Source organism: Mixophyes fleayi, chromosome 10 (genome assembly GCF_038048845.1).
Source record: "Mixophyes fleayi isolate aMixFle1 chromosome 10, aMixFle1.hap1, whole genome shotgun sequence".
NCBI classification, from domain to species: domain Eukaryota; kingdom Metazoa; phylum Chordata; class Amphibia; order Anura; family Limnodynastidae; genus Mixophyes; species Mixophyes fleayi.
The window spans coordinates 26,429,309-26,455,463 of record NC_134411.1 but is presented as its reverse complement, the minus strand read 5'-3'; the positions used below and the strand labels follow the sequence as shown (position 1 = coordinate 26,455,463).

At 42.9% G+C, this 26,155-nt stretch overlaps 2 protein-coding genes across 2 annotated transcripts; one reads left to right on the top strand and one right to left on the bottom strand.

The window, feature by feature from the left end:
• Nucleotides 1-8,268: 8,268 nt before the first annotated feature.
• On the bottom strand, nucleotides 8,269-14,758 carry LOC142104134 (uncharacterized). The gene is made up of 9 exons (XM_075188633.1): nucleotides 14,754-14,758; nucleotides 14,038-14,155; nucleotides 13,488-13,538; nucleotides 11,230-11,307; nucleotides 9,957-10,003; nucleotides 9,603-9,678; nucleotides 8,739-8,797; nucleotides 8,492-8,666; nucleotides 8,269-8,403 (listed from the first exon to the last, which is right to left on the bottom strand). The coding sequence occupies exons 1-9, from the start codon at nucleotides 14,756-14,758 to the stop codon at nucleotides 8,269-8,271; spliced, it is 744 nt and encodes a 247-aa protein (XP_075044734.1).
• A 933-nt stretch (nucleotides 14,759-15,691) lies between these two features.
• On the top strand, nucleotides 15,692-22,950 carry LOC142104133 (midkine-A-like). The gene is made up of 4 exons (XM_075188632.1): nucleotides 15,692-15,746; nucleotides 20,552-20,623; nucleotides 21,854-22,015; nucleotides 22,664-22,950. The coding sequence occupies exons 1-4, from the start codon at nucleotides 15,692-15,694 to the stop codon at nucleotides 22,687-22,689; spliced, it is 315 nt and encodes a 104-aa protein (XP_075044733.1). The 3' UTR covers nucleotides 22,690-22,950.
• The last annotated feature ends 3,205 nt before the right edge of the window (nucleotides 22,951-26,155 follow it).

The following is a 26,155-nucleotide window of genomic DNA, read 5'->3' as shown; positions in this document are numbered from 1 at the left end:
GGACACTGCTGTGGCAGATTATAATGGGGGTGTTTAGGAGGGGGTGTCCAGAGCTGCCCATACAAGACTAGTTGTGTAAGAATGACGTTGGATTATGGAACTCAACCAACATTCCAATGAACATGGGGATATGTTCTTAATGTTTGTTGGAGAATATATGGAATATATATCATGGGAGAGGGGGCCTCTGATGAAAATGAATGTCCAGGAAGGACCCACAGTGCATATTAAGGAATTTGCCGTGAGACACATGAAGTGGGGTGACATTATCTTCAGTTCCACCCAGAGCCCACAGGGTCTAATCCTCCACATGAGATAACTCTATATGGGTCCATTTCCAAAGGGGAAGGAAAACTATTATTATCACAAGGAAAGCAGGGGACAATTACACAGCCCAACAACAACAAAAATATTCTTTAGTTGCTAAGGATATTTGAACGAATTTAGGGTATTTTTTGGCTGCTGCATTAAGAATTGAAAGTTTTTTTTTTTGGAATTGGCTCTAGTTCGAGATAATGGATACTCTCAATTAATAGGGAACTTATCCATAACCTCTGCATGTGGGAATCTACCAGAACATTCTAGAAAGTGAGACACACAAATATTCTAGGTGTTCACTCCGCCATCATTCTAGAATATTCCCCCTCCGTATATGTCTGTCAAAGCATACATCTGAACTTTTAGCATCCAGAGTAAAAGAAAAGAACTGCCCAGAAACTAAAATAACAGCTTATCGGACAAGAGAGGTCGGGCTTCTTCCTTACTTCAGCCAAGCTGATGAAGAACTTGTGTGCTGCAATAATTTCCCTGGGAATGGAATATCAGCCAGGTGATTGGCAGCTTTTATAGACAGCCACCGTAGGAGCTTGAAATGTGTTTTGTTGCCTCATGATAGAGTCGGACTAGCCCGCCGGGGAGCCAGGGTATCCCCTGGTAGGCCCCTACTCTGATGGCTCCCATCTTTATTGGTAGGGGGAGCGAGTACCTTAAAAAAAATTTTAAAAAAAAAGATCGCGGCGCTGGAGCTCCTTCTCCCTCCTCTCTGCCATTTCATCTTGGATGTCTTCTCGCCAACTGAAACTCAATCTTTCAAAAACTGAATTGATAATATTCCCACCCAAAAACAGAAGCTTCCTGCCTGACATTTCAATTTCTGTTGATAACATGACCATAAATCCCACCCCGCAAGCTCGTTGCCTAGGTGTAATCCTTCATTCACAACTGTCTTTTATCCCCCACATCAACTCTATATCTAAACCATGTTACATACACCTAAAAAACATTTCCAGAATACGCACATATCCGACACAAGACACCGCAAAAACATTAATTCATGTACTCATCATCTCCCGCATCGACTATTGCAATTCCCTCCTTACTGGTCTTCCCAAAGTCAGACTTGAACCCCTACAATCTATTTTGCACGCAGCGGCTAGATTGATTTTCCTTACTAACCGTTTTTCCTCTGCTGAGCCGCTCTGTCAGTCTCTACATTGGCTGCCTGCATTTCAACGAATCCAATATAAAATTCTTCTACTACCATACAAGGCCATCAACAAAATTGCACCGACATACATTTCCTCACTGGTCTCGAAATATCTCCCCACTCGACACCTCCGTTCTGCACAAGATCTACGTCTCTCCTCCACTCTCATCACATCCTCCCATTCTCGGTTACAGGATTTTTTCCGGGCTGCACCCACGTTGTGGAATTCCCTCCCTCGCACAGTAAGACTTTCCTCTAGTCTTCAAACCTTCAAGCGTTCACTGAAAACCCACCTCTTCAGACAAGGTTATGATATTCCTCAGCCACCATCTTAATTTCCCTAGATTACCCTATTACCATCCTCTACACAGCTAACGCAAGACAACAACCCTCTGACCAACACTGCAACACACACACCCCACTCAATACTTTTACCTTTGCATTCTAGCTGGTCCATTGTGCAATATGATGTAGCACATGCCCTTGTGTTTCTAACTCCCATTGTCCTATAGATTGTAAGCTTGCGAGCAGGGTCCTCTTACCTCTCTGTCTGTATGTATTACCCAGTATTGTTTTATCAATGTTTGTTCCCAATTGTAAAGCGCTACGGAATTTGCTGGCGCTATACAAATAAATGATGATGATGATGCTTCGTTCGCACTGGATGTCAAGCATTACGTCATCATGCCCAGCATTCAGTGAGGAGCGGCGCAGAGAGGAGTCGGCAGGAAAACTGAAGACAAGAAGAGGAGAAAAGGTAAGTGAAGGAACGGAAGCAACGGGGGCAAAAGCAGCATGGCAGAGGAAGAAGGGGGGCAAAGCCAGCATGGCAGAGTGTGATAAAGGGGGGCCAGGAGAATGGGGGAGCAAAAGCAGCATGGAGGGCGCAGTGTGATAATAAGGGGGCACATCATGGTGATGAAGGAGCACAGTAATGTGTGTGTGGTAGGTGGTGACTAACTAATGGGTTCTATTTTGTTTGTGTGGTGATGGTGGGACAATTTAATTTTATAGTGGGTACTATTAATTTAAGAAGGGTGGTTTGGGGTCTTTTAATTTAATGTGGGGATGAGATTGAGGAGCATAAGGTCTATTTATTAAATGTGAATATGAATTATTTAATGGCAGTGATGGTTGCGGGAAACAGGTATATTTATTATACGTAAATGCTATTAATTTATTGCTGGGGCTGTTTGGAGGGAGGGAAATAGGTTTATTTATTAAATGGGAATACTATTACTTTAATGTTGGGGTTGGAGGAAGGCCTAAGTATTAATCATGGGTCCTATTGATTTAATGCCGGGGCTGGTTGGAATTTTCTAAATGTACCCATTTTTTTTCCAAATAGGGCCCTCAACATTCCAGGATCCAGACAAGCCATAACTAAAGAAACCTGCAGCCACAGGTGGTGAAAGTGACAAGAACAGGTAGGAGAGAGCAGGACAGTCTGAAATGTTCTGATTCTAGTCGGACAATCCCGATTTTTGGTGACTGCTCTGCCCAATCTAAGGGGCAGGTCAAGACTGTGTACTCTTTATATACACACTGCATTCTTTATACTCTACACTATGGTGCTAGCTGTCCTTCGTGGGCTGACCACTCCCCCTCTAGTGTCTGGTCTCTCCTCTATGATGGCTGGCCACACCCCCTCTGGTGGGCCCCTAGCGTTGCAGTCCCTCGGTGGGGCCTTCATGCTCCAGTCTGACACTGCCCCATGGTAACCGATATGCATCTCTTCCAATTGCTCACTCAACAAAACTTAAAAGAAGAATATGAAAATATCAAATTGCTCTTGCAGAAGCTCTGCTATCATGAGCACCAGTTGTCTCTTTGGGTTGTTCTAAAAATTGTAAACATTTTGCTTGGGCAGCAAAGTGGATATACGAAGTTGCCTTGTTTCATCAACCTATGGGATAGTAGGGTGAAGCAAGATCAGTGGAAAAAAGTGACCTGTCCTTCAAGAGAAAATATGACTGTAGAACATCAGTAACGAGCCATTGGTTGGTGGGGAAAAAAATAATTCTCCCACCACTCTAGTGCCACCTCTAATATGCAGAGCCGTATCTGGTGCCACCTCTAATATGCAGAACCGTATCTGGTGCCACCCCTAATATGCAGTGGCGCATGGAGGATTGTCCGGGGGGGGGGGGGGGGTTTCTCCCCGCCGACCGAAAAAAAAAAAAAACCACGAGAGAGAGCTCCGTTTCGCCAGCGCTGTCCTATACAGCAGCCGCGGCGCTATCCAAGAAGCGTCTGCGGCGGTGCTGTATACAATACAGCAGCGCCGCGGCTGTATAGGACAGTGGCCACTTAGTTAGCGCGGGGGGGGGGGGGGTTCTAGAGACTCAGAAACCCCCCCTGTGTGCGCCACTGATATGATGAGCCGTATCTGGTGCCACCCCTAATATGATGAGCCATATCTGGTGCCACGTCTAATATGATGAGCCATATCTGGTGCCACGTCTAATATGATGAGCCATATCTGGTGCCTGGTATGTGTACTGACCCAAATTTAAAACACCCATGCCCACTGTTTTTTTTGTTGTTTTTTAAATAAAGATATGTCAGTAAGTTAATGCTCCAAGCAAGCCCGACACATGTCTAAGTGTAAAGTCACGTCTGACCGCTTTTTCTATCTGTTTTCCCATTAGACAAATCTCTACTTGCAGAAAATTACTGTAAGTTAGAAGCGCTTTATTTTAATATTGTATTTAAACAATTTAGGGAAGGCCAGTGCCCCCCCCCCTCCCAAATCATCCCATCCCAATGGTAAGTGCAAATGTATCCACCCAACAGACACCAACATCTTAGCGTACAAATCCATACACTGACCCATAAAACTGGGTACACACTAGAGATGGGCGGGCTCGGTTCCCCGAGATCCGAATCCATCCGAATTTCGCCTATCCGAGTACCGAGCCGAGCAGGCTCGGTACTCTCCCGCCCGTTTGGTATCGAAATCGAGGCAAAACTTTATCGTGACATTCGTATTTCTGAGCTTGGTTCTCGCGAGATTTGAAAAGCATAAATACCCGCCTCCACAGCAATCCATTACCATTTGACAGAGGGAGAGAACAAGGTTAGGTCACAGGCTATATTAGCGCAGGGACAGAGCAATAATTGCACACAATATTGTTTCAATTCTATTTTATACAATTATATTATTAATACCAATTCTATTAGCAATTGTTAGAGCAGGGATAGAGGAGGCTTTTTTTTTTTTTTTCATTTTTTTGCACTACAAGTGCTTTGGGGTGTCCCATATTCCCCAGTGTGAAACAATAATTTTTCTGGCTGCCAAAAGTCATATTTAGCAGCAGTATCTAATACAATATTTTGCACAACAAGTGGTTTGGGCTCATTAAAATGGATTCAAAGCAGTCCACATATGAGCAGAATCAGCAAGCAGGTGCTGGCACCAGTCCTGATGGTAGTGTTCCCAGTACGTCATCTGGTAAAGACTATGTAAAAGTACAGTCTTTTTAAATCACGGTAAAAAACACACCCCCCAAAAAAATTTACTGTGTTGAAGCGAAAAAGAAGTGTAACTGAGGAAAATGTAACTGCCGTTAAAGAAAAAATAACAAAAATTGCAAACATGCCATTCTACACATGCAGTGGCAAAGAAAGAATGAGGCCTTCGCCTTTCTCTATTAGTGGCAGATCAAAAAATGTTACCGAGCCTTCTTCTTGTACGGTCACTCGTGACCAAGCAAGACCAAGTAATTTGGAGTCTAAAAGTGGTTCACAACTACTGTTACGCGTCAAAGCCGAGCTGCAAGAAAACAGTAAGGCATTAGAGGATAATGTATGCTCAGAATCAGAAATGACACCAATCCCTGTGGAGAGTCCATCCACCAGTGGTATGTCTAATCGTGAGCATTCTGATAATGTACCCATAAAGAAGGGCCCTTTCAGCAGTTCTGCTGATGTGTGCCTGAACAGCCCGAGTGTAGCCGGTGATACACCAAGTGAGGATGACACTTAGAAGAGGAATTAGAAGAGGATGAGGGTGCTAATGAGAATGCGGTTGATTGTGTAAGTCTTGCACCAGTGGCAGCAGTGTGGCACCAGTGGCAGCAGTTCTGGCACGTGAGGTTCTGGCACCAATTTGCACTTTACAAACACAAGCAGGGATGACGCAGGTGGCAGACCACAACAGTTTAACATCTGGGCTGCTTTGAAGAATTTGACAAAAAAAATTGTGATCTTGCCCATAACTCCAACCAATCCTACTATTAACATGCAAAGGATGGTGGAGGGCCTAGCAGGGATTAAACTGTACTTTTCCTAATTTGCACCAATAATGTTTGGGTGTAATATACACCCAAAGATGAGTGCTCAATTGCTAAGAGTCATTGATGAAGAGGAAGACAAGCAGGCTTGTCTGCAGAATTTGCAGGCAAATTCTACTGCGTTATATAGGTAACACCCAAAGAGAAGAGCTACATTGCTCCATTGCTAGTTGTAATTGCTGAAATAGAAATAATAGGGCTGACAGTCTTGGTCCAAATCTGCAGTTACATTTTATTGTACCATAGCTCACTCAGAAACAGGAGAGGTGGCAAGGTTCAGTGATAATCTCCCTCAAACAATACTAATTCATCCCACCATCATAGAAGTCTGTGTGGTATGATGTAATTGCCGATAATGGCCTTCCAAATGGAATTACTAGTTGATTTTAGGGCAGAGCTGTCACGATTTTTGGCCAATTCTTTTACAGCAGAGCAAATATCAAAATGTTGTGCAGACTCATCTGCATCACCACTGGGTGTCTTGGGAAAGCAATTTTTTTTTACAACAAGTAGTTGCCAGAGAACTGAAGGAGAAGACGTCCAAACAAGATGTTAATAGCTCTTGGATCCTTGCAAAGCAAATTAAGTATTTAATCTACAATTAAAATATAGTTAGCACATTTACTTTGTTTTATTTCACACGTTAAATTTCTGTAGATCCTTGTCAAAATGTATTATTAAGGCAATCATTTGACTCAAGCTAACCGTGTCTGCACTCTCTTCACACGTGACTACTTCGCTGGACAAAAGTACATTCCCCTCAAATGCTAGTCTTCTTGCAGCTGCTGCATTCTCCTACATGCTGTTGCAGAAACCAGAAATTGAACCTAAATTTTTTCGGGACACAAACAGAATCTCCTGCATGTAATTTTTTTAAAAGTTCTATAACACCAAGTTGATTGTGTGTGCAAAACAGGAAATGTGATGGAATTCAACCCCGCTGTAGTGCTTGAACAATATTGGGGTCGTAATCAGAAATGACATATCTTCAGGAGAGTCCAAGCAGGATTAGCCACCTTTTAATGTCATCCCTTAGTTTTTGGAACAGATTGTCAGCTGTATGCCTCTTAGTGAAGTTGCTGATACACAGAGTAGCCTACTTCTGAAAAATGTGACGTACTTGGGTACATGCTGCTGCTGTCCCCGCCGGTGAAGGCGAATGACCAACCCAGTGGGCTGTCACAGTCATATAATCTTTATGTTGCCCAGTTCTGCTTGCCCACATATCTGTGGTTAAGTGTACAGTGGGTAGAATGTAATTTTGTAGCCCAATAATTACATTTTTAGGAACCTTCAGGTACAGGTGGGTAATAGCTTTTTAATAAAATGGTATAGTGATGACATTTACTAACAGGGACAGAACACATCAATTAAGTGTCTTAAACCAACTGTATTAATAGTGGACATTGGACGCAGATCTAATACTAGCATAGTACCCAGGGCGTCTGATCCGCTAAGCGACTGGGTGACAGGTTTCAGACTTGCTTCCTCTTGCAAAGGATTGTTTAACTGTAAATTGTTGCTTCTGGGGATATTGATGATGAAGGTGTTGGGGGGGGGGGGTAGATTGCAGGTGCTGGGATGTAGATGAGAGAAGGGAGGCAGATGATGCTGGACTGCTTGTTGTTAATTTTTTTAACTTAAGTTTCTGATTCTCCCAACAGCTTTCCAAGAACTCGCTGAAAAATGACGTAACATGGATGAGGATCCCAGATGGTTAAGGTTCCAACCTCTACTGGGTGTGGCTTTAAAAATGCTACAAATGGATAGACAACTGTTGTCAGGATTTGTGTAAAAATAATTTCACACATAAGAGGTGGATTTTTGGTCCTATGCTCAGGCATGACAATGGCCTTTTTCTTATCACTGGTAGGAACTGCAGCAATTTTTCTTTGAAAGTGTATGAAAATCATATTGTGACCTAGAAGGTGGTCAAAATTGAATGGAAATGACTGGAAATTAGTGTTAGTGAGGTTTATTATTAATAATAATAATAATAATGTAGGTACAAAATAATAACTAAATTATGTTATTTTAGCCCAAAAAAATTATTTTTTTTTTAACAAATTGCAAAACAAAACCAAAACCAAAACATGCAAGGGCGGTTTGTCAAAACCAAAACCAAAACACAACGGTAATCCAGATCCAAAACCAAAACACGGGGGTCAGTGAGCATCTCTAGTATTTATTAAGCTCTAAAAAGAGATCAAATAATTGTCATTCTCTACTGGGTGAAAGTAGGCTGATTTTATTGTCACTGAGGGGTTTTGAAAATACCCCCTATATTTAATCTATACTTTTTCTCCTTGGGCCGTCCTCCTCTCTTTCCTCTTGGACTCGTGGTCTCTTTCTGGTTCTTTGGTATGGATTCACGTGCCGATTGTGGTGTTGGGTTGTTATCCATCTCGGACATCTTACTAACGACTTGGGTCGATACTGGGCACATTATCCCGGGTTAATGATGATGTTCGTTATTCTGACAATACTTTACTGCGACGTGTTGAGACCGAAGGGCTCCATCCCCGACCAGCCTGCACCCCCGACTGCTGTGTAGACTGAGTGGAAGTCATTGCAATCGCTGGAGAAGTGCTTCTTCGGTGATCGCGGTGACTTCCACTCGGTCTACACAGCAGTCAGGGTGCAGTTAGGTCTCAACACGTCGCAGTAGTCAGCACCAATATATCCATTATGTTGGTGGCGGGCCCCGCACCTGGATGACAAAGAAGGGCCTAAGGATATACTCCATCTCTGATCTTGTGAGGCAGCGGCACTTGACTTGGTCATTAACCTCCATAAATATGTAAAACAACAGCACAAGTATCCCGGATATCATCGCTAGTTTCCAGCAGCACTGGACCAGGTGCATAATGGTGGTATACAGCAACCTGAAAAAGAAAGACTGTTAAAGAGCTGAACAGTTGCAATCATTTTGAAATAATAATCGGAGTATAATTCACCTTAGCCCTATCACACAGTTCTTTTTTTCTTTTTTTGCTCGTGCCTGCAGCTGCCTCTTCTGAAAGAAAATTAAAGTAGTGGTGGGATTATGACAAGTACGACACAAGATCAGCCACTGACGTTACAACAGTCATTACAAGTTTGGGATGGAAGGTTGTGTAAGATGAGTGATAAACGTGTCCTGTAGGTTTCATGGAGATGATTTGAGATGTGAGACCAGAAAAGGTTACAGACCATCAAGGACACGGTAAAAAAAAAGAACTGCTATAAAGTTGTCCGGCCGTGATACGATATTGGCCAATATTGCAGCGTGTTGCCCCAAAACGAACACATTATCTGATAGTAATCCAACTGCAATCATCTAGTTCAATATCCTGCAGTTTGGAAAATGTGGTTAGGTGTGTCTGGTCTGTAGAGGTATAAAAAAAGAACAGTCCGACCTCATGTGAATGACTTGAAGCGTCCCAGCTATCATACTAATACTCGTGCTCCACGTCAATGCACTACACTAGTGAGGAGCTCTGGTGTAGTACAGGGGGCTGGTGAGGTAGGGTCAGAACATGCAAACTATTAGGGAACTTTTAAAGACAAGAGGTGATTTCTGATGATTGTTACTATCTGAGGTTTGATCTGTTCCTGTCTAGATCACTGGGGCAGTAGAGAGAAGGAAGGCATTGGTAAGAGAGCTCTCCAGGGCTAGTTGTGGATGATTATCAAGGTGTAGGGGCAATGTAAGGTTCTTTCCCTGGTGTGAACAAACGGGTGATGATACTGATATTGATAGACAGCTCTTCTTCCAAATGTCAGTAAACATGGTCTCACTTTATATCACATAAAGGAAGGGGCTGATGACATGACCTTACCACCTCAGCTCTGACCAATGCTTGCAGCTTGTTGTTGTCTGCTGCGGGTTCAGAAGCTGCCTCCACAGGTTTTCTCCTAATGGATCAAAAACATTATTATTTAAAGTTATGTCTTCTATTCACAAGAGTTATTAACACCTTCATGGTCATAGTTCCTATCTGGAGGTTTCTCTTAAACATTTTGTTTTAAGTGGGGTGAGTATTTATTTAACAGTATATAACAGATATCCTTTCTGGAGTTACAAGAACAGTATGGACAGAGCCTGTACTGATTAATATACAAATGTTCCTCTTTAGAACCATATAGAAATATATATATGTACATGGAATAAATAAATATATATAGATACTAACTGGTAAGTCTGTCCCAGCTGATGTTCTAACAGCTTTTTATTGATTATCTAGGGAAAGAGATACAGGGTGAGATAGATTATACACAATTATACACAAATAATCTCATGAAACAACAACAAATTGGTCATTCTATATATTTCTTTCATTTTGATTTTGTATAGAAATTTGACTTGAAGAGTTCACACGTAACAGCAACATAGAAAGAAAATGAAACCAGACCCCACACTCATATAATGCAGCTTCCCACAAGGATTACGACCATAGAAATATAACTGCTACCGCCCAGGTCAGACATTTAGTGTGATCTATATCTCAGATCTATCATCATCATCACCATATATGAGCCTGGAACGTGGACCTATTGTGGGACAACCAATCCAAAGGAACTAGACTATGAAAAGCTTCTCGCCATAGAATACACAAATACTTTAACTTAAATAATTTAAGTCCCTTTGTGCGCTGTGCCGCCCCGTCCTCCATTATGCTCTATACGTTTCGCTGGTTTTCAGGGACTTGTCAGTGACTGCTCCTCGTTTTTCCGCTTGGCCAATCCAAACTAAATGTGTTATGATTTAGTTGGGTAATCACTGTCACCTTCCTTCACCAGCCTATCAGGAACCGCTTACACTTCTGTGTAGGGCGCAGCTGCTGCAGCACCTCCTTGCTTGTTGCTCCGGCTACAACCTTCTGACCGCTTACTTTGGATCAGTACTACCGGGTAGCTGAGCACAGGATGGCCGGGAAATGGAATAAATGGTAAGCTCCCGGGAACACAGGATCTTATAGATGAGAGTGTTGGGGGCCACTGCTAGGGCCTCTGGTACTGTCACCCTCCAGCCCCCAGACTCAGGGACCAGAGGATAGATGACATAACCCCGCCAGGTCTTATTGAGCACCTGAGGACACTGCTGGAGCTGTTGTGGGGGCTTCTGACGCTGCCTTGGGGCCCCCTGATCCCTTCTAGACAACCGGGTGAGTGGAATACATTACCTTTATACATAAATACATCCCACATTTACATACTTGTACACTGGGCACACATGTAATAAATACAATAAAACATTTCTGGCAGCGGGAAGCGAGGAACGTGGGGACCCAGACACAGTGTTTATATAAGTTGTTACTTCCTGGGTGTGTTTGTATTCTCTCTGCGCCTATGAAGTGAGTGTCATATAAAATGTACCCGGGCAGCTCTGAAGTGACGGCACCAGGGGTAATGTAAGCAAAGCCACCACCTGAACGCCACCGCTTTATAGTAACTATTATACTGTACCTCCTGCTCCGAGACCTGCTCACACAGCCTGGAAGCTTCTTCCTCCAGCCAGTTATTTTGATGGTAATATGGTATAATCTGTAATAGAGAGAATTAAATACAGATCTGTGTATATGAATATATAGCCCTCACCATATTGTACATTTGTGTAAAACATTGTGTAGAGTGTCTGCTCCTCACATAAAGGGGCTTATTTGCAGGGTACGGCTATGTTACAGCGTCCAAGTTCTCTAGAGATCTTTAACTTGTAGATCTTATCTTCCCATAAATCAGACTATACATGAACAGGATAAGTGGGGATCACTCCCTATCACTGTATTACTTTATTAGGAACATAGAAGACAGTATTGGGGGGATTTTATGGACAGAGTAACCTCCAGGTCATCTTGACGTCCACTATTCCATTAAACAAATGACAGAATGTGTGCAGGTTACTACAGCTATACGCACATAGCCTTCTTGTTAGCCTGATACATATTTGCAGAGCCGTAACTAGGGTGGTGCGGGCGGTGCCGTCGCCCAGGGCGCAAGCCCAAAGGGGCGCAGCAGCCGCCCGCTACCTAGCCCTAGACCCGCTTTAAATCGCGGAGGATCATGGGAGATGTAGTTCCCGCTGCAGCACGTTGTCTGAGTGTTGTGTTGAATACACAGAACTTTATTGTTCCCGCACAGCGAGATGGCGGGGTCGGAGTTGAGCTTGAGAGAATTGATGACTGCACTGCAAACATGTAACAGAGGGTAGACGGGGTCCTGAGAGACAGAGGACAGCGCTGCGGCAATAGGAGCGAGCGTGACTCAGCGCAAACAGAGCGAGGAATATCGGGTCGGGGGGCGTGGGGGACGGACATAGTGCCAGCTGCTGACTATAGAATGTGACAGGATTACGGCGAATACCAGGGGTGGCTGTACCGCACACAGGCCGCTGCCAGGTCTCTTACGCGATTATAATGTAAGCTAACAGTGCAGGAAGAGACTAGTACATCAGAAAGACCCAGCAATACTGGAAATATCATGGAGGTGTTATAGAATTATATAAATGTAACAAACTTACTTGTCTGCATTTTTCACCAGGTAAACTTCATATATATATTATATTAAAATCACCTCTGGGGTTCGTGACCTGTGTACCTCTTGTCCTTTATATGGTAACAGAGCTCCTCAATAACCAATGATAAAGTATGGAGTATATTATACCATATATAATTTACAGTACAGAGTACATTATACCATATATAAGTATATAAGTTACATTACAGAGTACATTATACCATATATAATTTACAGTATGGAGTACATTATACCAGAGCCGTAACTAGGGTGGTGCGGGCGGTGCCGTTGCCCAGGGCACAAGCCCAAGGGGTGCAGCAGCCGCCCGCTGCCTAGCCCTATCTTCTGCCTTTTACCTCCGCAGTGGAACGCATGTGCGTTCCGCCAACAGGAAGTTCGGCATTTGGAACGCAAGTTCCAAATTACAGAATTCTTTCAGTAAAGTACTAGCCACACCCCCAAATTAGGGTGGCCACACCCACTTGTCAAATGTCACTCCCACTTAGAGGGGGGCGCCGGTGTCCTGTCTCGCCCAGGGCACTAAAATGTCTAGTTACGGCACTGCATATTTGGGATATATAAGTGTGTGGTGGGAGGACTATACAATCTGCTTTTAAATTCATGATTTCAATAAATGTTGTTGTCAATAATTAATATGGGAAGGGAAGTCCCTATTCTGAAGAGCTTGCAATCTATAATCAGGAGGGAAACCGTGCCAGTGCTGTAAAAGGAAGAATTTCAGGTCTTCTCTGAAGACAGATTGGGGAAGAGACAACACCTGACTAAGCCGTCCAATCAGCTGCAGAGATTCAAGATACCGCTGCCGGCAGCAGGAGAACTGACCTGAGGATAGCTCTCAAATCATGGAGACCCTGGAAATGGGACCCCACAATTCTCCTAGATGGGGTATGGGATTTACTATACGCATATTTCTATGTATGTTACTAGAACTGGGGTGATGGCTGTGTACAGTAATACAGCTGGGGTGAGGGTACTTGCTGGTTATATGTTTACATTATTATACCTGGGTGAGGGGCTTGCTGTGTGTTATCATGGACATTATAAATAGTATAAGAGAACCATGTATGTTTCAGTGGATGAATAGGGAGCAGTGTGTGGTCAAAGCTTCATCTTTGGTCTTACGGGACCCTTGTGAGGAGAGAGTGCACTACATCACATTATAATATTATGTGATACGGTGGTGGACTGACCTGGCTGTAGAGCCATTCCTCCTTCTCTTCCATGCTGAGGAGCTTTCTTTCCTGCACGGGGGACAATGCAGTTATATGGTAAGATTTTTGACAGCGAGAGTGACAGAGGGTGAGAGAGAGAGTGGAAGAGGGTGAGAGAGTGACAGAGGGTGAGAGAGAGTGACAGAGGGTGAGAGAGTCACAGAGGGAGAGTGACAGAGAGGTAATAAATGTAAAAGTAAAAAAAAATAAAGTAAAAAGTATAAAATCCCGTCTATAATGCGAACAGTGGGAAACTGAATCTGTACCCCGAGTCAATTTCCTGTGGTTGCCATGGTGAAGGATTAACCTTTCAGTGTCCCACTACCAGGTAGAAGCTGGAGCAGGAACTGATGTGAATGAATACACATTCTTTTAGAGGAGGGGAGTGGGAAGCATCCTAATTCTTTAGAAGCCCTTAGCACGCCTCCACTGGTGATGCCCCCCTGGTGCCACGCCCCTCAACCTGGCGTGATCACCTCTGTATGTATATGTTTCGATGTATACAAATAGTTATAGACTGTTTTCTTACCAGCTGCTTCCTCTTGTCATACGCCTTCCATGCCGCTGCCCGGCTCCTCTCTAGGTCTGCTTTGATGTTATTGACTTCCTCCTCTAGAGAGTAGAGCTCATTGCTCTTCTCCTGCAAACTGGACAGAAAGGTAGAGAATGTATTACTATTTACCTGCATATTTAATGTACACCTAATAGCCAGGAATACTCAGATCTGTGAGCTACAGGAAAAGATATCTGTGGCTATAACTATTAGAATGTGACTACAGGGGGAAGGTCTTTGACAACACCACTAGAAGGTTGACAAATTCCTCCCTCTACCAAGATCGGGGATTTGGTGGTTCAGCCGTTACGGGCATCGCAGACCGCACCAGATTGAGTGACTGCAGGTAACTTTCATTTTCTAATCATTTTAGCTTTTTGTGGCGTTATCCTTTAATGTCTGCTGATAATACACATTGCTCCCCCTTGTGATAAGAAGAAAGAGGGTTCAGCAGCAGCACGTAATATAAATCATCTCTGTACGGAGCTGATGATGGAAGGGATGAGATTACCACATCACTAATCTGATATAATCTGTGCTGCAGTGAACATAACTAATGTCTGATTGGCTACAGATTTTTTTTATTCCCACCCACTTCTAAATTACAGACACACAGAGGAGCGGGAGATGAAGACTGAACATAAACAGGTTCTCTGACACTAGTCACATGCACTTTCATAATTAGAACTCACCTCATAAATTCGTAGTAACTTCGAGTAGAGAGAAACTGACGTAACACCCTGCTCTGTGTCCTCCTTGCTCTCTCTGAGCTGCCTCTCTGAGCTGCCTCTGGGCAGTGTGGTCAATCACTATGATGTCACAATGCATGATGATGTCAGCAGACCTGACATCATAGGGACACTGCTGTGGCAGATTATAATGGTGGTGTTTAGGAGGGGGTGTCCAGAGCTGCCCATACAAGACTAGTTGTGTAAGAATGACGTTGGATTATGGAACTCAACCAACATTCCAATGAACATGGGGATATGTTCTTAATGTTTGTTGGAGAATATATGGAATATATATCATGGGAGAGGGGGCCTCTGATGAAAATGAATGTCCAGGAAGGACCCACAGTGCATATTAAGGAATTTGCCGTGAGACACATGAAGTGGGGTGACATTATCTTCAGTTCCACCCAGAGCCCACAGGGTCTAATCCTCCACATGAGATAACTCTATATGGGTCCATTTCCAAAGGGGAAGGAAAACTATTATTATCACAAGGAAAGCAGGGGACAATTACACAGCCCAACAACAACAAAAATATTCGTTAGTTGCTAAGGATATTTGAACGAATTTAGGGTATTTTTTGGCTGCTGCATTAAGAATTGAAAGTTTTTTTTTTTGGAATTGGATCTAGTTCGAGATAATGGATACTCTCAATTAATAGGGAACTTATCCATAACCTCTGCATGTGGGAATCTACCAGAACATTCTAGAAAGTGAGACACACAAATATTCTGGGTGTTCACTCCGCCATCATTCTAGAATATTCCCCCTCCGTATATGTCTGTCAAAGCATACATCTGAACTTTTAGCATCCAGAGTAAAAGAAAAGAACTGCCCAGAAACTAAAATAACAGCTTATCAGACAAGAGAGGTCGGGCTTCTTCCTTACTTCAGCCAAGATGATGAAGAACTTGTGTGCTGCAATAATTTCCCTGGGAATGGAATATCAGCCAGGTGATTGGCAGCTTTTATAGACAGCCACCGTAGGAGCTTGAAATGTGTTTTGTTGCCTCATGATAGAGTCGGACTAGCCCGCCGGGGAGCCAGGGTATCCCCCGGTAGGCCCCTACTCTGATGGCTCCCCTCTTTGTTGGTAGGGGGAGCGAGTACCTTAAAAAAAATTAAAAAATAAAAGATTGCGGCGCTGGAGCCCCTTCTCCCTCCTCTCTGCCATTTCATCTTGGATGTCTTCTCGCCAAAGGAAACTCAATCTTTCAAAAACTGAATTGATAATATTCCCACCCAAAAACAGAAGCTTCCTGCCTGACATTTCAATTTCTGTTGATAACATGACCATAAATCCCACCCCGCAAGCTCGTTGCCTAGGTGTAATCCTTGATTCACAACTGTCATTTATCCCCCACATCAACTCTATATCTAAATCATACTACATACACCTAAAAAACATTTCCAGAATACGCACATATCCGACACAAGACACCGCAAAAACATTAATTCATGTACTCATCATCTCCCGCATCGACTATTGCAATTCCCTCCTTACTGGTCTTCCCAAAGTCAGACTTGAACCCCTACAATCTATTTTGCATGCAGCGGCTAGATTGATTTTCCTTACTAACCGTTTTTCCTCTGCTGAGCCGCTCTGTCAGTCTCTACATTGGCTGCCTGCATTTCAACGAATCCAATATAAAATTCTTCTACTAACATACAAGGCCATCAACAAAATTGCACCGACATACATTTCCTCACTTGTCTCAAAATATCTCCCCACTCGACACCTCCGTTCTGCACAAGATCTACGTCTCTCCTCCACTCTCATCACATCCTCCCATTCTCGGTTACAGGATTTTTTCCGGGCTGCACCCACGTTGTGGAATTCCCTCCCTCGCACAGTAAGACTTTCCTCTAGTCTTCAAACCTTCAAGCGTTCACTGAAAACCCACCTCTTCAGACAAGGTTATGATATTCCTCAGCCACCATCTTAATTTCCCTAGATTACCCTATTACCATCCTCTACACAGCTAACGCAAGACAACAACCCTCTGACCAACACTGCAACACACACAGCCCACTCAATACTTTTACCTTTGCATTCTAGCTGGTCCATTGTGCAATATGATGTAGCACATACCCTTGTGTTTCTAACTCCCATTGTCCTATAGATTGTAAGCTTGCGAGCAGGGTTCTCTTACCTCTCTGTCTGTATGTATTACCCAGTATTGTTTTATCAATGTTTGTTCCCAATTGTAAAGCGCTACGGAATTTGCTGGCGCTATACAAATAAATGATGATGATGATGCTTCGTTCGCACTGGATGTCAAGCATTACGTCATCATGCCCAGCGTTCAGTGAGGAGCGGCGCAAAGAGGAGTCGGCAGGAAAACAGAAGACAAGAAGAGAAGAAAAGGTAAGTGAAGGAACGGAAGCAACGGGGGCAAAAGCAGCATGGCAGAGGAAGAAGGGGGGCAAAGCCAGCATGGCAGAGTGTGATAAAGGGGGGCCAGGAGAATGGGGGAGCAAAAGCAGCATGGAGGGCGCAGTGTGATAATAAGGGGGCACAGCATGGTGATGAAGGAGCACAGTAATGTGTGTGTGGTAGGTGGTGACTAACTAATGGGTTCTATTTTGTTTGTGTGGTGATGGTGGGACAATTTAATTTTATAGTGGGTGCTATTAATTTAAGAAGGGTGGTTTGGGGTCTATTAATTTAATGTGGGGATGAGATTGAGGAGCATAAGGTCTATTTATTAAATGTGAATATGAATTATTTAATGGCAGTGATGGTTGCGGGAAACAGGTATATTTATTATACGTAAATGCTATTCATTTATTGCTGGGGCTGTTTGGAGGGAGGGAAATAGGTTTATTTATTAAATGGGAATACTATTACTTTAATGTTGGGGTTGGAGGAAGGCCTAAGTATTAATCATGGGTCCTATTGATTTAATGCCGGGGCTGGTTGGAATTTTCTAAATGTACCCATTTTTTTTCCAAATAGGGCCCTCAACATTCCAGGATCCAGACAAGCCATAACTAAAGAAACCTGCAGCCACAGGTGGTAAAAGTGACAAGAACAGGTAGGAGAGAGCAGGACAGTCTGAAATGTTCTGATTCTAGTCGGACAATCCCGATTTTTGGTGACTGCTCTGCCCAATCTAAGGGGCAGGTCAAGACTGTGTACTCTTTATATACACACTGCATTCTTTATACTCTACACTATGGTGCTAGCTGTCCTTCGTGGGCTGACCACTCCCCCTCTAGTGTCTGGTCTCTCCTCTATGATGGCCACACCCCCTCTGGTGGGCCCCTAGCGTTGCAGTCCCTCGGTGGGGCCTTCATGCTCCAGTCTGACACTGCCCCATGGTAACCGATATGCATCTCTTCCAATTGCTCACTCAACAAAACTTAAAAGAAGAATATGAAAATATCAAATTGCTCTTGCAGAAGCTCTGCTATCATGAGCACCAGTTGTCTCTTTGGGTTGTTCTAAAAATGGTAAACGTTTTGCTTGGGCAGCAAAGTGGATATACGAAGTTGCCTTGTTTCATCAACCTATGGGATAGTAGGGTGAAGCAAGATCAGTGGAAAAAAGTGACCTGTCCTTCAAGAGAAAACATGACTGTAGAACATCAGTAACGAGCCATTGGTTGGTGGGGAAAAAAATAATTCTCCCACCACTTTATATCAAGCTGGGAATAATGAAACAATTACTTAAGGCCTTGGACAAAGATGATGATTAGTAACATAGTAACATAGTTGATGAGGTTAAAAAAGACACCAGTCCATCAAGTTCAACCTATTTTGGATCTCCTGAGATCCTGCACTTATATTTGAAATTGATCCAGAGTAAGCAACCGCCAATCTGTTTAAATTGTGAAAATCCCCCCAGACCCAATATTACAGTCCTATTTTTACCCTATATCCACTACTATCTTTCATTTTAATGAACGGTCGTATCCCTGGATACACTTTTCCGCTAAAAATTTGTCTAACCCTTTCTTAAACATATCTATTGAATCTGCCATCACAACCTTTCCTGGCAATGAATTCCATATCTTGACTGCCCTTACTGTAACTCCTTTGCTGGTTGTGAAATTTCCTCTCCTCTAACCTTAGGGGGTGACCGCGTGTCCTGTGTATAGTCCTTGGGGTAAAAAGTTCCCATGAAAGCTCTTTGTATTTGTACATAGTAATCATATCTCCCCTTAGACGCCTCTTTTCTAAAGTAAACATGCCTAAATTGGCTAACCTTTCCTCATAACCTAATGACTCCATACCCTTTATCAATTTTGCCGCCCTTCTCTGAATCTTTTCTAGTTCCAAATGATCTTTTTTATAGAGTGGTGCCCAGAACTGTACTCCATATTCAAGATGAGGTCTTACCATCGATTTATACAGTGGCAAAATTACACGGTCTTACCTTGCATCTATGCCTCTTTTTATGCATGCCAATACTTTATTTGCCCTTGCAGCTGCTGCTTGACATTGAGCACTATTGCTAAGTCTACTGTCTATGAGCACTCCCAAATCCTTTTCCATTATAAATTCTCCTAAATTAATTCCATTTAATTTATAGATTGCATTCTTGTTTTTGATCCCTAAATGCATAACCTTACATTTATCTATGTTAAACCTCATATTCCATTTGGCCGCCCAATCCTCCAGTTTATTTAAGTCCCTCTGTAGAGAAGCTACATCTTGCTCTGATTTTATTACCTTACAGAGTTTAGTGTCATCTGCAAAAATAGAAACTTTACTCTCTAAACCATCACCAAGGTCATTAATAAATATATTAAAAAGGAGTGGCCCCAACACGGAACCTTGAGGTTCTCCACTTAAGACTTTTGACCAATTAGAAAATGTTCCATTTATCACAACTCTCTGTTCCCTATTCTCTAACCAGTTTTCGATTCAAGTACAAATGTTGATTCCTAGACCCAGTTCCCTTATTTTGCAAACCAACCTCTTGTGTGGCACTGTATCAAAGGCCTTTGCAAAATCTAAGTAGACCACGTCTACTGTGCTGCCCTGGTCTAAGTTCCCACTAACTTCCTCGTAGAAACTAATTAGTTTAGTTTGAATAGTAACATAGTTGATGAGGTTGAAAAAAGATTGCGTCAAATACATTTGTAGATCGTTCCCTGGACTAACTGTGGAAAAACTAAAAGAATCTTTGATGGCCCTCAAATTCGTAAACTTATCAAGGATTCTATCACAAAATGTATGAATGGTGTTGAAGCTTCTGCCTGGTGCAGTTATGTCTCAGTTGTCAAGAACTTCTTGGGTAACCACAAAGCAGACAATTATGAAGAACCGCTGCAAAACATGATCACAAACTTTAAAAATGTGGGTACTAATATGAACATATAGGTAGACTTGTTCCACAGCCACTTACACAGATTTCAGGATAATCTTGGTGATTTTAGTGAGGAACAAGGGGAGAAGTTTCATCAGGATATAAAGGTGATGGAGGAAAGGTATCAAGGCAGATGGGACAGATGTATGATGGCAGAATATTGCTGGAGCCTTCAACCTCATTGTACCAGTAACTCACATAAATGAAAATCGTACAAACAGCATTTTACTGTTTATTAATAGTAATTATCCGAATCAGCTTACTGGGCCTGAGTCATTAAGGAGAGCAAAGCATAAAAAAGAAGTAACTTTACACCATGTTGCATTGTTGGGGGAGGTAAATTTAAAATGTGGGGACAGATTTATAGTTGGGGTAGGATATGTCCTAGATCAACTTTACATTTCAGTGTAAAAATAAAACTATAGGGTATTTGTGTGATAAGAGGGGACCTGCAAAGAGGAGACGCGCAAGCTGAAGTGCAAGGTTCCCTGCAACTGGAAGAAACCATTTGGAGGTGAGACGGGTGTTTTATACGCACGTCGCATACAAATCGCATAAACATGAGTCTAATTCAGTTAATTTACATTGTGGTAATTGTGATGCCGTCTCCTGGGAAGTTTTTTTTTTTTTTTTTTGTTTAAACACATTCCCTATTAAACCACAGCTCTCCTGCATCCTGCCATAACCTGTTCCCCCCCAGTCTTCTTAAGACTTATAATTGGGTTCCTGCAGGGTATTCCCAGTGGTAGGTGAATACCTGGCTTTGGCTAACATAGGTGACTCTTATTCCACTTAATTATTATTATTATTATTATTATTATTAATAGTAATAACTGTTATTTATATAGCACCAGCATATTCTGCAGTGCTTAACAATTGGGACCAGACACACTAATAAAACAAGACTGAGTATTAGCAAACAAAGAGGTAAGAGGGCCAATGTAACATGTTTACGGTCTATAGGAAAGTCGGAGTTTGATGCACAGATTATTCAGTCCGCTAAGCATCCTGGGAAAGGCTCGGTCAGATATACATTATATCCATCCTTCGTTCTTTTTACGTGATGACAGACGACTAGGTGACGGCTTGTGCAAGTACCCCCAGCTTGTGAATGTAATTTTATGGAGAATTAGCAGCGCTGTGTATAAATAGTTAGCACTTTTAATGAAGCGATTAGACATAGCCTGGGTAGGCCCATTTGTGTGCTTTAGTAAATCTAGCCCTAAGTTAAAGGGAACTCCAACCAACAATAATATATCCACAAGTACAATAACAATCTAGCCCTAAGTTAAAGGGGAACTCCAACCAACAATAATATATCCACAAGTACAATAACACCCCCTCTCACCCATCACCCAAAACTTGAACTGAGGATTGCCATATTAAGGAGCCCATGGGTTATGCAGATATGAAACCTAACAGACATTTCTCCCTGGCTAAAGGCTTGGACATGTTTGAAGGTAAACTCAGGCGTGGAAAGGGCTGTCCAATCTGGTTGGACATCCAATCAGCTACTTGAACTACTTTCTGTTGCAGGTGCCAATAGGGAATGAGTATCCCCAAACCCTGCAGGTTTGCCAGACACAAGGCACCTGCAACCCCAGGGGAGTGTGAGTTACTGTGAAGGAGTTTTTGTTAGGTGGAGTTTAGCCAACGTGCCGACATAGACAATGCCATGTTCACGACCACTGTCCAGTTCAACAAGCTGGTTGTAATCACCAACCCCTCTATCTGTTCCACCCAGCTGATTGCAAGTACAAGTTTGAGAACTGGGGCGATTGTAATGCCGACACCGGGGTGAAGAACCGTTCTGGGACCCTGAAGAAGGCTTTATTCAATGCAGAGTGCCAGCAAACCGTGGAGGCCACCAAACCCTGCTCCCTCAAAGTCAAGTCCAAATCAAAAGGTGAGCTTGTCGATCCCTCCACCCACTAATTATCCCCGGAACCTACAGAATACAGTCACTATCGAATAAATGGATGATACCATCACAATATGAAGTACACAGACCTATAGCATTAATGGCAAGAAGGACATATTGTCTGTCATGCCTGACGGTATCACATAGCGCCAAATGTTTTTAAATGGGACTTGTAGGCATCAAAAAAATAGAACATCACCGTTTAATGCGGCTGTTTATATAACTGTACTTCCTGTACTGTCCACCTAAACCATGGCTGGTATCCTTGTAGCACTGGTCTCTATTTGCAATCGTTAATGTTCAGAGCTCTCAAACCGTTCCTTGGAGAAGTCAGAGTCAAGCATAACAAATTTTTTTCCCACCACAAACTTTTTTTCCCCAAAAAAATGTTTAGGTGGAATTTGCCTTTAAGGCTATGTGCAGTCCCTCCACGCAGCAACATGAGTACAGAAATAGCATTTATCATAGTGATCTGTTGAATAATATATTGACAAACTCTAAACCTTTCTATGAACCCAGAGCAGGGAACAGTCCCACAGACAGTTATGCTCCTTTGTATTTGTATTTATATGTGTGTGTATATATATATATATATTTATGTAATACATATATGTATTTATTTTCTTTACCCAGGCAAGAAAGGTAAAGGGAAGGAATAGCGAATGAGTATCTGGCACCCACAGATTGCTCCTATGGGGTCTGCACCCCAAAGAATAATGGAATCATCCGCCTGTTTCCAATATGCACTCTCCCCCCGGCCCTCTCTCTACAACCGCTCCCAATTATCCTGATATTTCTATTTTTTAATCACTAATGGTCTTTAGGAAGAAAAAAAAATGTAAAACTAAAAGAAACAATCTCTCCTCTTACAAACTTAAACTGTCCCCATTATCTCTGTGTCCAGGTTACACAGCTGTCTACTTTCATCCATTTCTCCAGTATATAAACTACTATCCCCATGTCCCTATACATACTGTACGTGGTTTCATATTTCTGTGGTTTTTTTTAGAGAAATTCTTTTGTTTTTGATTTTTTACTGTTTTTGTTTTTAAAATAAATGTACAGTTTGAATTTGTAGTTCTGGTTTAATGTTTGTTTTATATTTAATGTTTATGTATGGCACATTGGAGAACGTTTAACGGTGGCTATGGGATTAAATACACAATGAAAGGTTAGTCTTAGACAAACCGTGGTCCTGGGCAGAATGATTGGTGGCCATGTGTTTGACCAGCTGCATGGTGCAATTTCACAGCCCTATTGCCAACCACATTGCCAGTTACTTAATACATAGAGGCTGCCCACCAGAGCTGACTGCTTGTGCCTCCGCAGGGTATTGCTGTGGTTCAGTAAACAGCTAGCAGGGCAGGCTTCAGAGACACTTACAGTATGAGCAAACATAGGCAAATCTGTCCATAATCCAGGAGTTGCTTATCTGGTGCCATGTCTAATGTGCAGAGCCATATCAGGTGCCACATCTATTATACAGAGCCATATCAGGTGCCACATCTAATATACAGAGCCATATAAGGTGCCACGTCTAATGTGCAGAGCCATATAATGTGCCATTTCTAATGTGCAGAGCAATATCTGGTGCCACGTCTAATATACAGAGCCATATCAGGTGCCACTTCTATTATACAGAGCCATATCAGGTGCCACATCTAATATACAGAGCCATATAAGGTGCCACGTCTAATGTGCAGAGCCATATCTGGTGACACATCTAATATGCAGAACTGTACCTGGTATCACGTTTAATATACAGAGCCATATCTGGTAAACCGTCTAAAGGGATGAGCCCTATCGGGTATCACGTTAATATGCAGTGCAATGTCTAATATGATGAGCCTTATCTGGTGCCTTGTCTAATATGCAGAGCCGTATCTGGTGCCATCCCTAATATGCAGAGCCGTATCTGGTGCCACCACTAATATGCAGAGCCGTATCTGGTCCCAACCCTAATATGCAGAGCCGTATCTGGTGCCACCCCTAATATGCAGAGCCGTATCTGGTGCCACCCCTAATATGCAGAGCCGTATCTGGTGCCACCCCTAATATGCAGAGCCGTATCTGGTGCCACCCCTAATATGCAGAGCCGTATCTGGTGCCACCCCTAATATGCAGAGCCGTATCTGGTGCCACCTCTAATATGCAGAGCCGTATCTGGTGCCACCCCTAATATGCAGTGGCGCACGGAGGATTGTCGGGGGGGTTTCTCCCTGCCGACCGAAAAAAACAAACAAAAAAAAAAACCACGAGAGAGAGCTCCGTTTCGCCAGCGCTGTCCTATACAGCAGCCGCGGCGCTATCCAAGAAGCGTCTGCGGCGGTGCTGTATACAATACAGCAGCGCCGCGGCTGCTGTATAGGACAGTGGCCACTTAGCGCGGGGGGGGGTTCTAGAGACTCAGAAACCCCCCCTGTGTGCGCCACTGATATGATGAGCCGTATCTGGTGCCACGTCTAATATGATGAGCCATATCTGGTGCCACGTCTAATATGATGAGCCATATCTGGTGCCTGGTATGTGTACTGACCCAAATTTAAGACACCCATGCCCACTGTTTTTTTTTTTTTTTGTTTTTTTTTTTTTAATAAAGATATGTCAGTAAGTTAATGCTCCAAGCAAGCCCGACACATGTCTAAGTGTAAAGTCACGTCTGACCGCTTTTTCTATCTGTTTTCCCATTAGACAAATCTCTACTTGCAGAAAATTACTGTAGGTTAGAAGCGCTTTATTTTAATATTGTATTTAAACAATTTAGGGAAGGCCAGTGCCCCCCCCCCCTCCCAAATCATCCCATCCCAATGGTAAGTGCAAATGTATCCACCCAACAGACACCAACATCTTAGCGTACAAATCCATACACTGACCCATAAAACTGGGTACACACAAGAGATGGGCGGGCTCGGTTCCCCGAGATCCGAATCCATCCAAATTTCGCCTATCCGAGTACCGAGCCGAGCAGGCTCGGTACTCTCCCGCCCGTTTGGTATCGAAATCGAGGCAAAACTTTATCGTGACATTCGTATTTCTGAGCTTGGTTCTCGCGAGATTTGAAAAGCATAAATACCCGCCTCCACAGCAATCCATTACCATTTGACAGAGGGAGAGAACAAGGTTAGGTCACAGGCTATATTAGCGCAGGGACAGAGCAATAATTGCACACAATATTGTTTCAATTCTATTTTATACAATTATATTAGTAATTGTTAGAGCAGGAAGAGAGGAGGATAGAGGAGGCTTTTTTTTTTTTTTTTTCATTTTTTTTGCACTACAAGTGCTTTGGGGTGTCCAATATTCCCCAGTGTTATACACAAATTTTTCTGGCTGTCAAAAAAAAGTCATATTTATCAGCAGTATCTAATACAATATTTTGCACAACAAGTGGTTTGGGCTCATTAAAATGGATTCAAAGCAGTCCACATATGAGCAGAATCAGCAAGCAGGTGCTGGCACCAGTCCTGATGGTAGTGTTCCCAGTACGTCATCTGGTAAAGACTATGTAAAAGTACAGTCTTTTTAAATCACGGTAAAAAACACACCCCCCAAAAAAATTTACTATGTTGAAGCGAAAAAGAAGTGTAACTGAGGAAAATGTAACTGCCGTTAAAGAAAAAAATAACAAAAATTGCAAACATGCCATTCTACACATGCAGTGGCAAAGAAAGAATGAGGCCTTCGCCTTTCTCTATTAGTGGCAGATCAAAAAATGTTACCGAGCCTTCTTCTTGTACGGTCACTCGTGACCAAGCAAGACCAAGTAATTTGGAGTCTAAAAGTGGTGCACAACTACTGTTACGCGTCAAAGCCGAGCTGCAAGAAAACAGTAAGGCATTAGAGGATAATGTATGCTCAGAATCAGAAATGACACCAATCCCTGTGGAGAGTCCATTCACCAGTGGTGTGTCTAATCGTGAGCATTCTGATAATGTACCCATAAAGAAGGGTCCTTTCAGCAGTTCTGCTGATGTGTGCCTGAACAGCCCGAGTGTAGCCGGTGATACACCAAGTGAGGATGACACTTAGAAGAGGAAGAGGATGAGGGTGCTAATGAGAATGCGGTTGATTGTGTAAGTCTTGCACCAGTGGCAGCAGTGTGGCACCAGTGGCAGCAGTTCTGGC

Excerpts from the sequence above, each read along its gene's own strand:
- LOC142104133 (XM_075188632.1), top strand. The coding sequence starts at position 15,692 with ATGATGAAGAACTTGTGTGCTGCAATAATTTCCCTGGGAATGGAATAT. Across the intron at positions 15,747-20,551 it reads GGGAATGGAATATCAGCCAG|AGGGGACCTGCAAAGAGGAG; the intron begins GTGATTGGCAGC and ends TTGTGTGATAAG. Across the intron at positions 22,016-22,663 it reads AGTCAAGTCCAAATCAAAAG|GCAAGAAAGGTAAAGGGAAG; the intron begins GTGAGCTTGTCG and ends TTCTTTACCCAG.
- LOC142104134 (XM_075188633.1), bottom strand. Across the intron at positions 8,798-9,602 it reads CATTGGTCAGAGCTGAGGTG|AAGAGGCAGCTGCAGGCACG; the intron begins GTAAGGTCATGT and ends ATTTTCTTTCAG. Across the intron at positions 8,667-8,738 it reads AACTGTGTGATAGGGCTAAG|GTTGCTGTATACCACCATTA; the intron begins GTGAATTATACT and ends TTTCTTTTTCAG.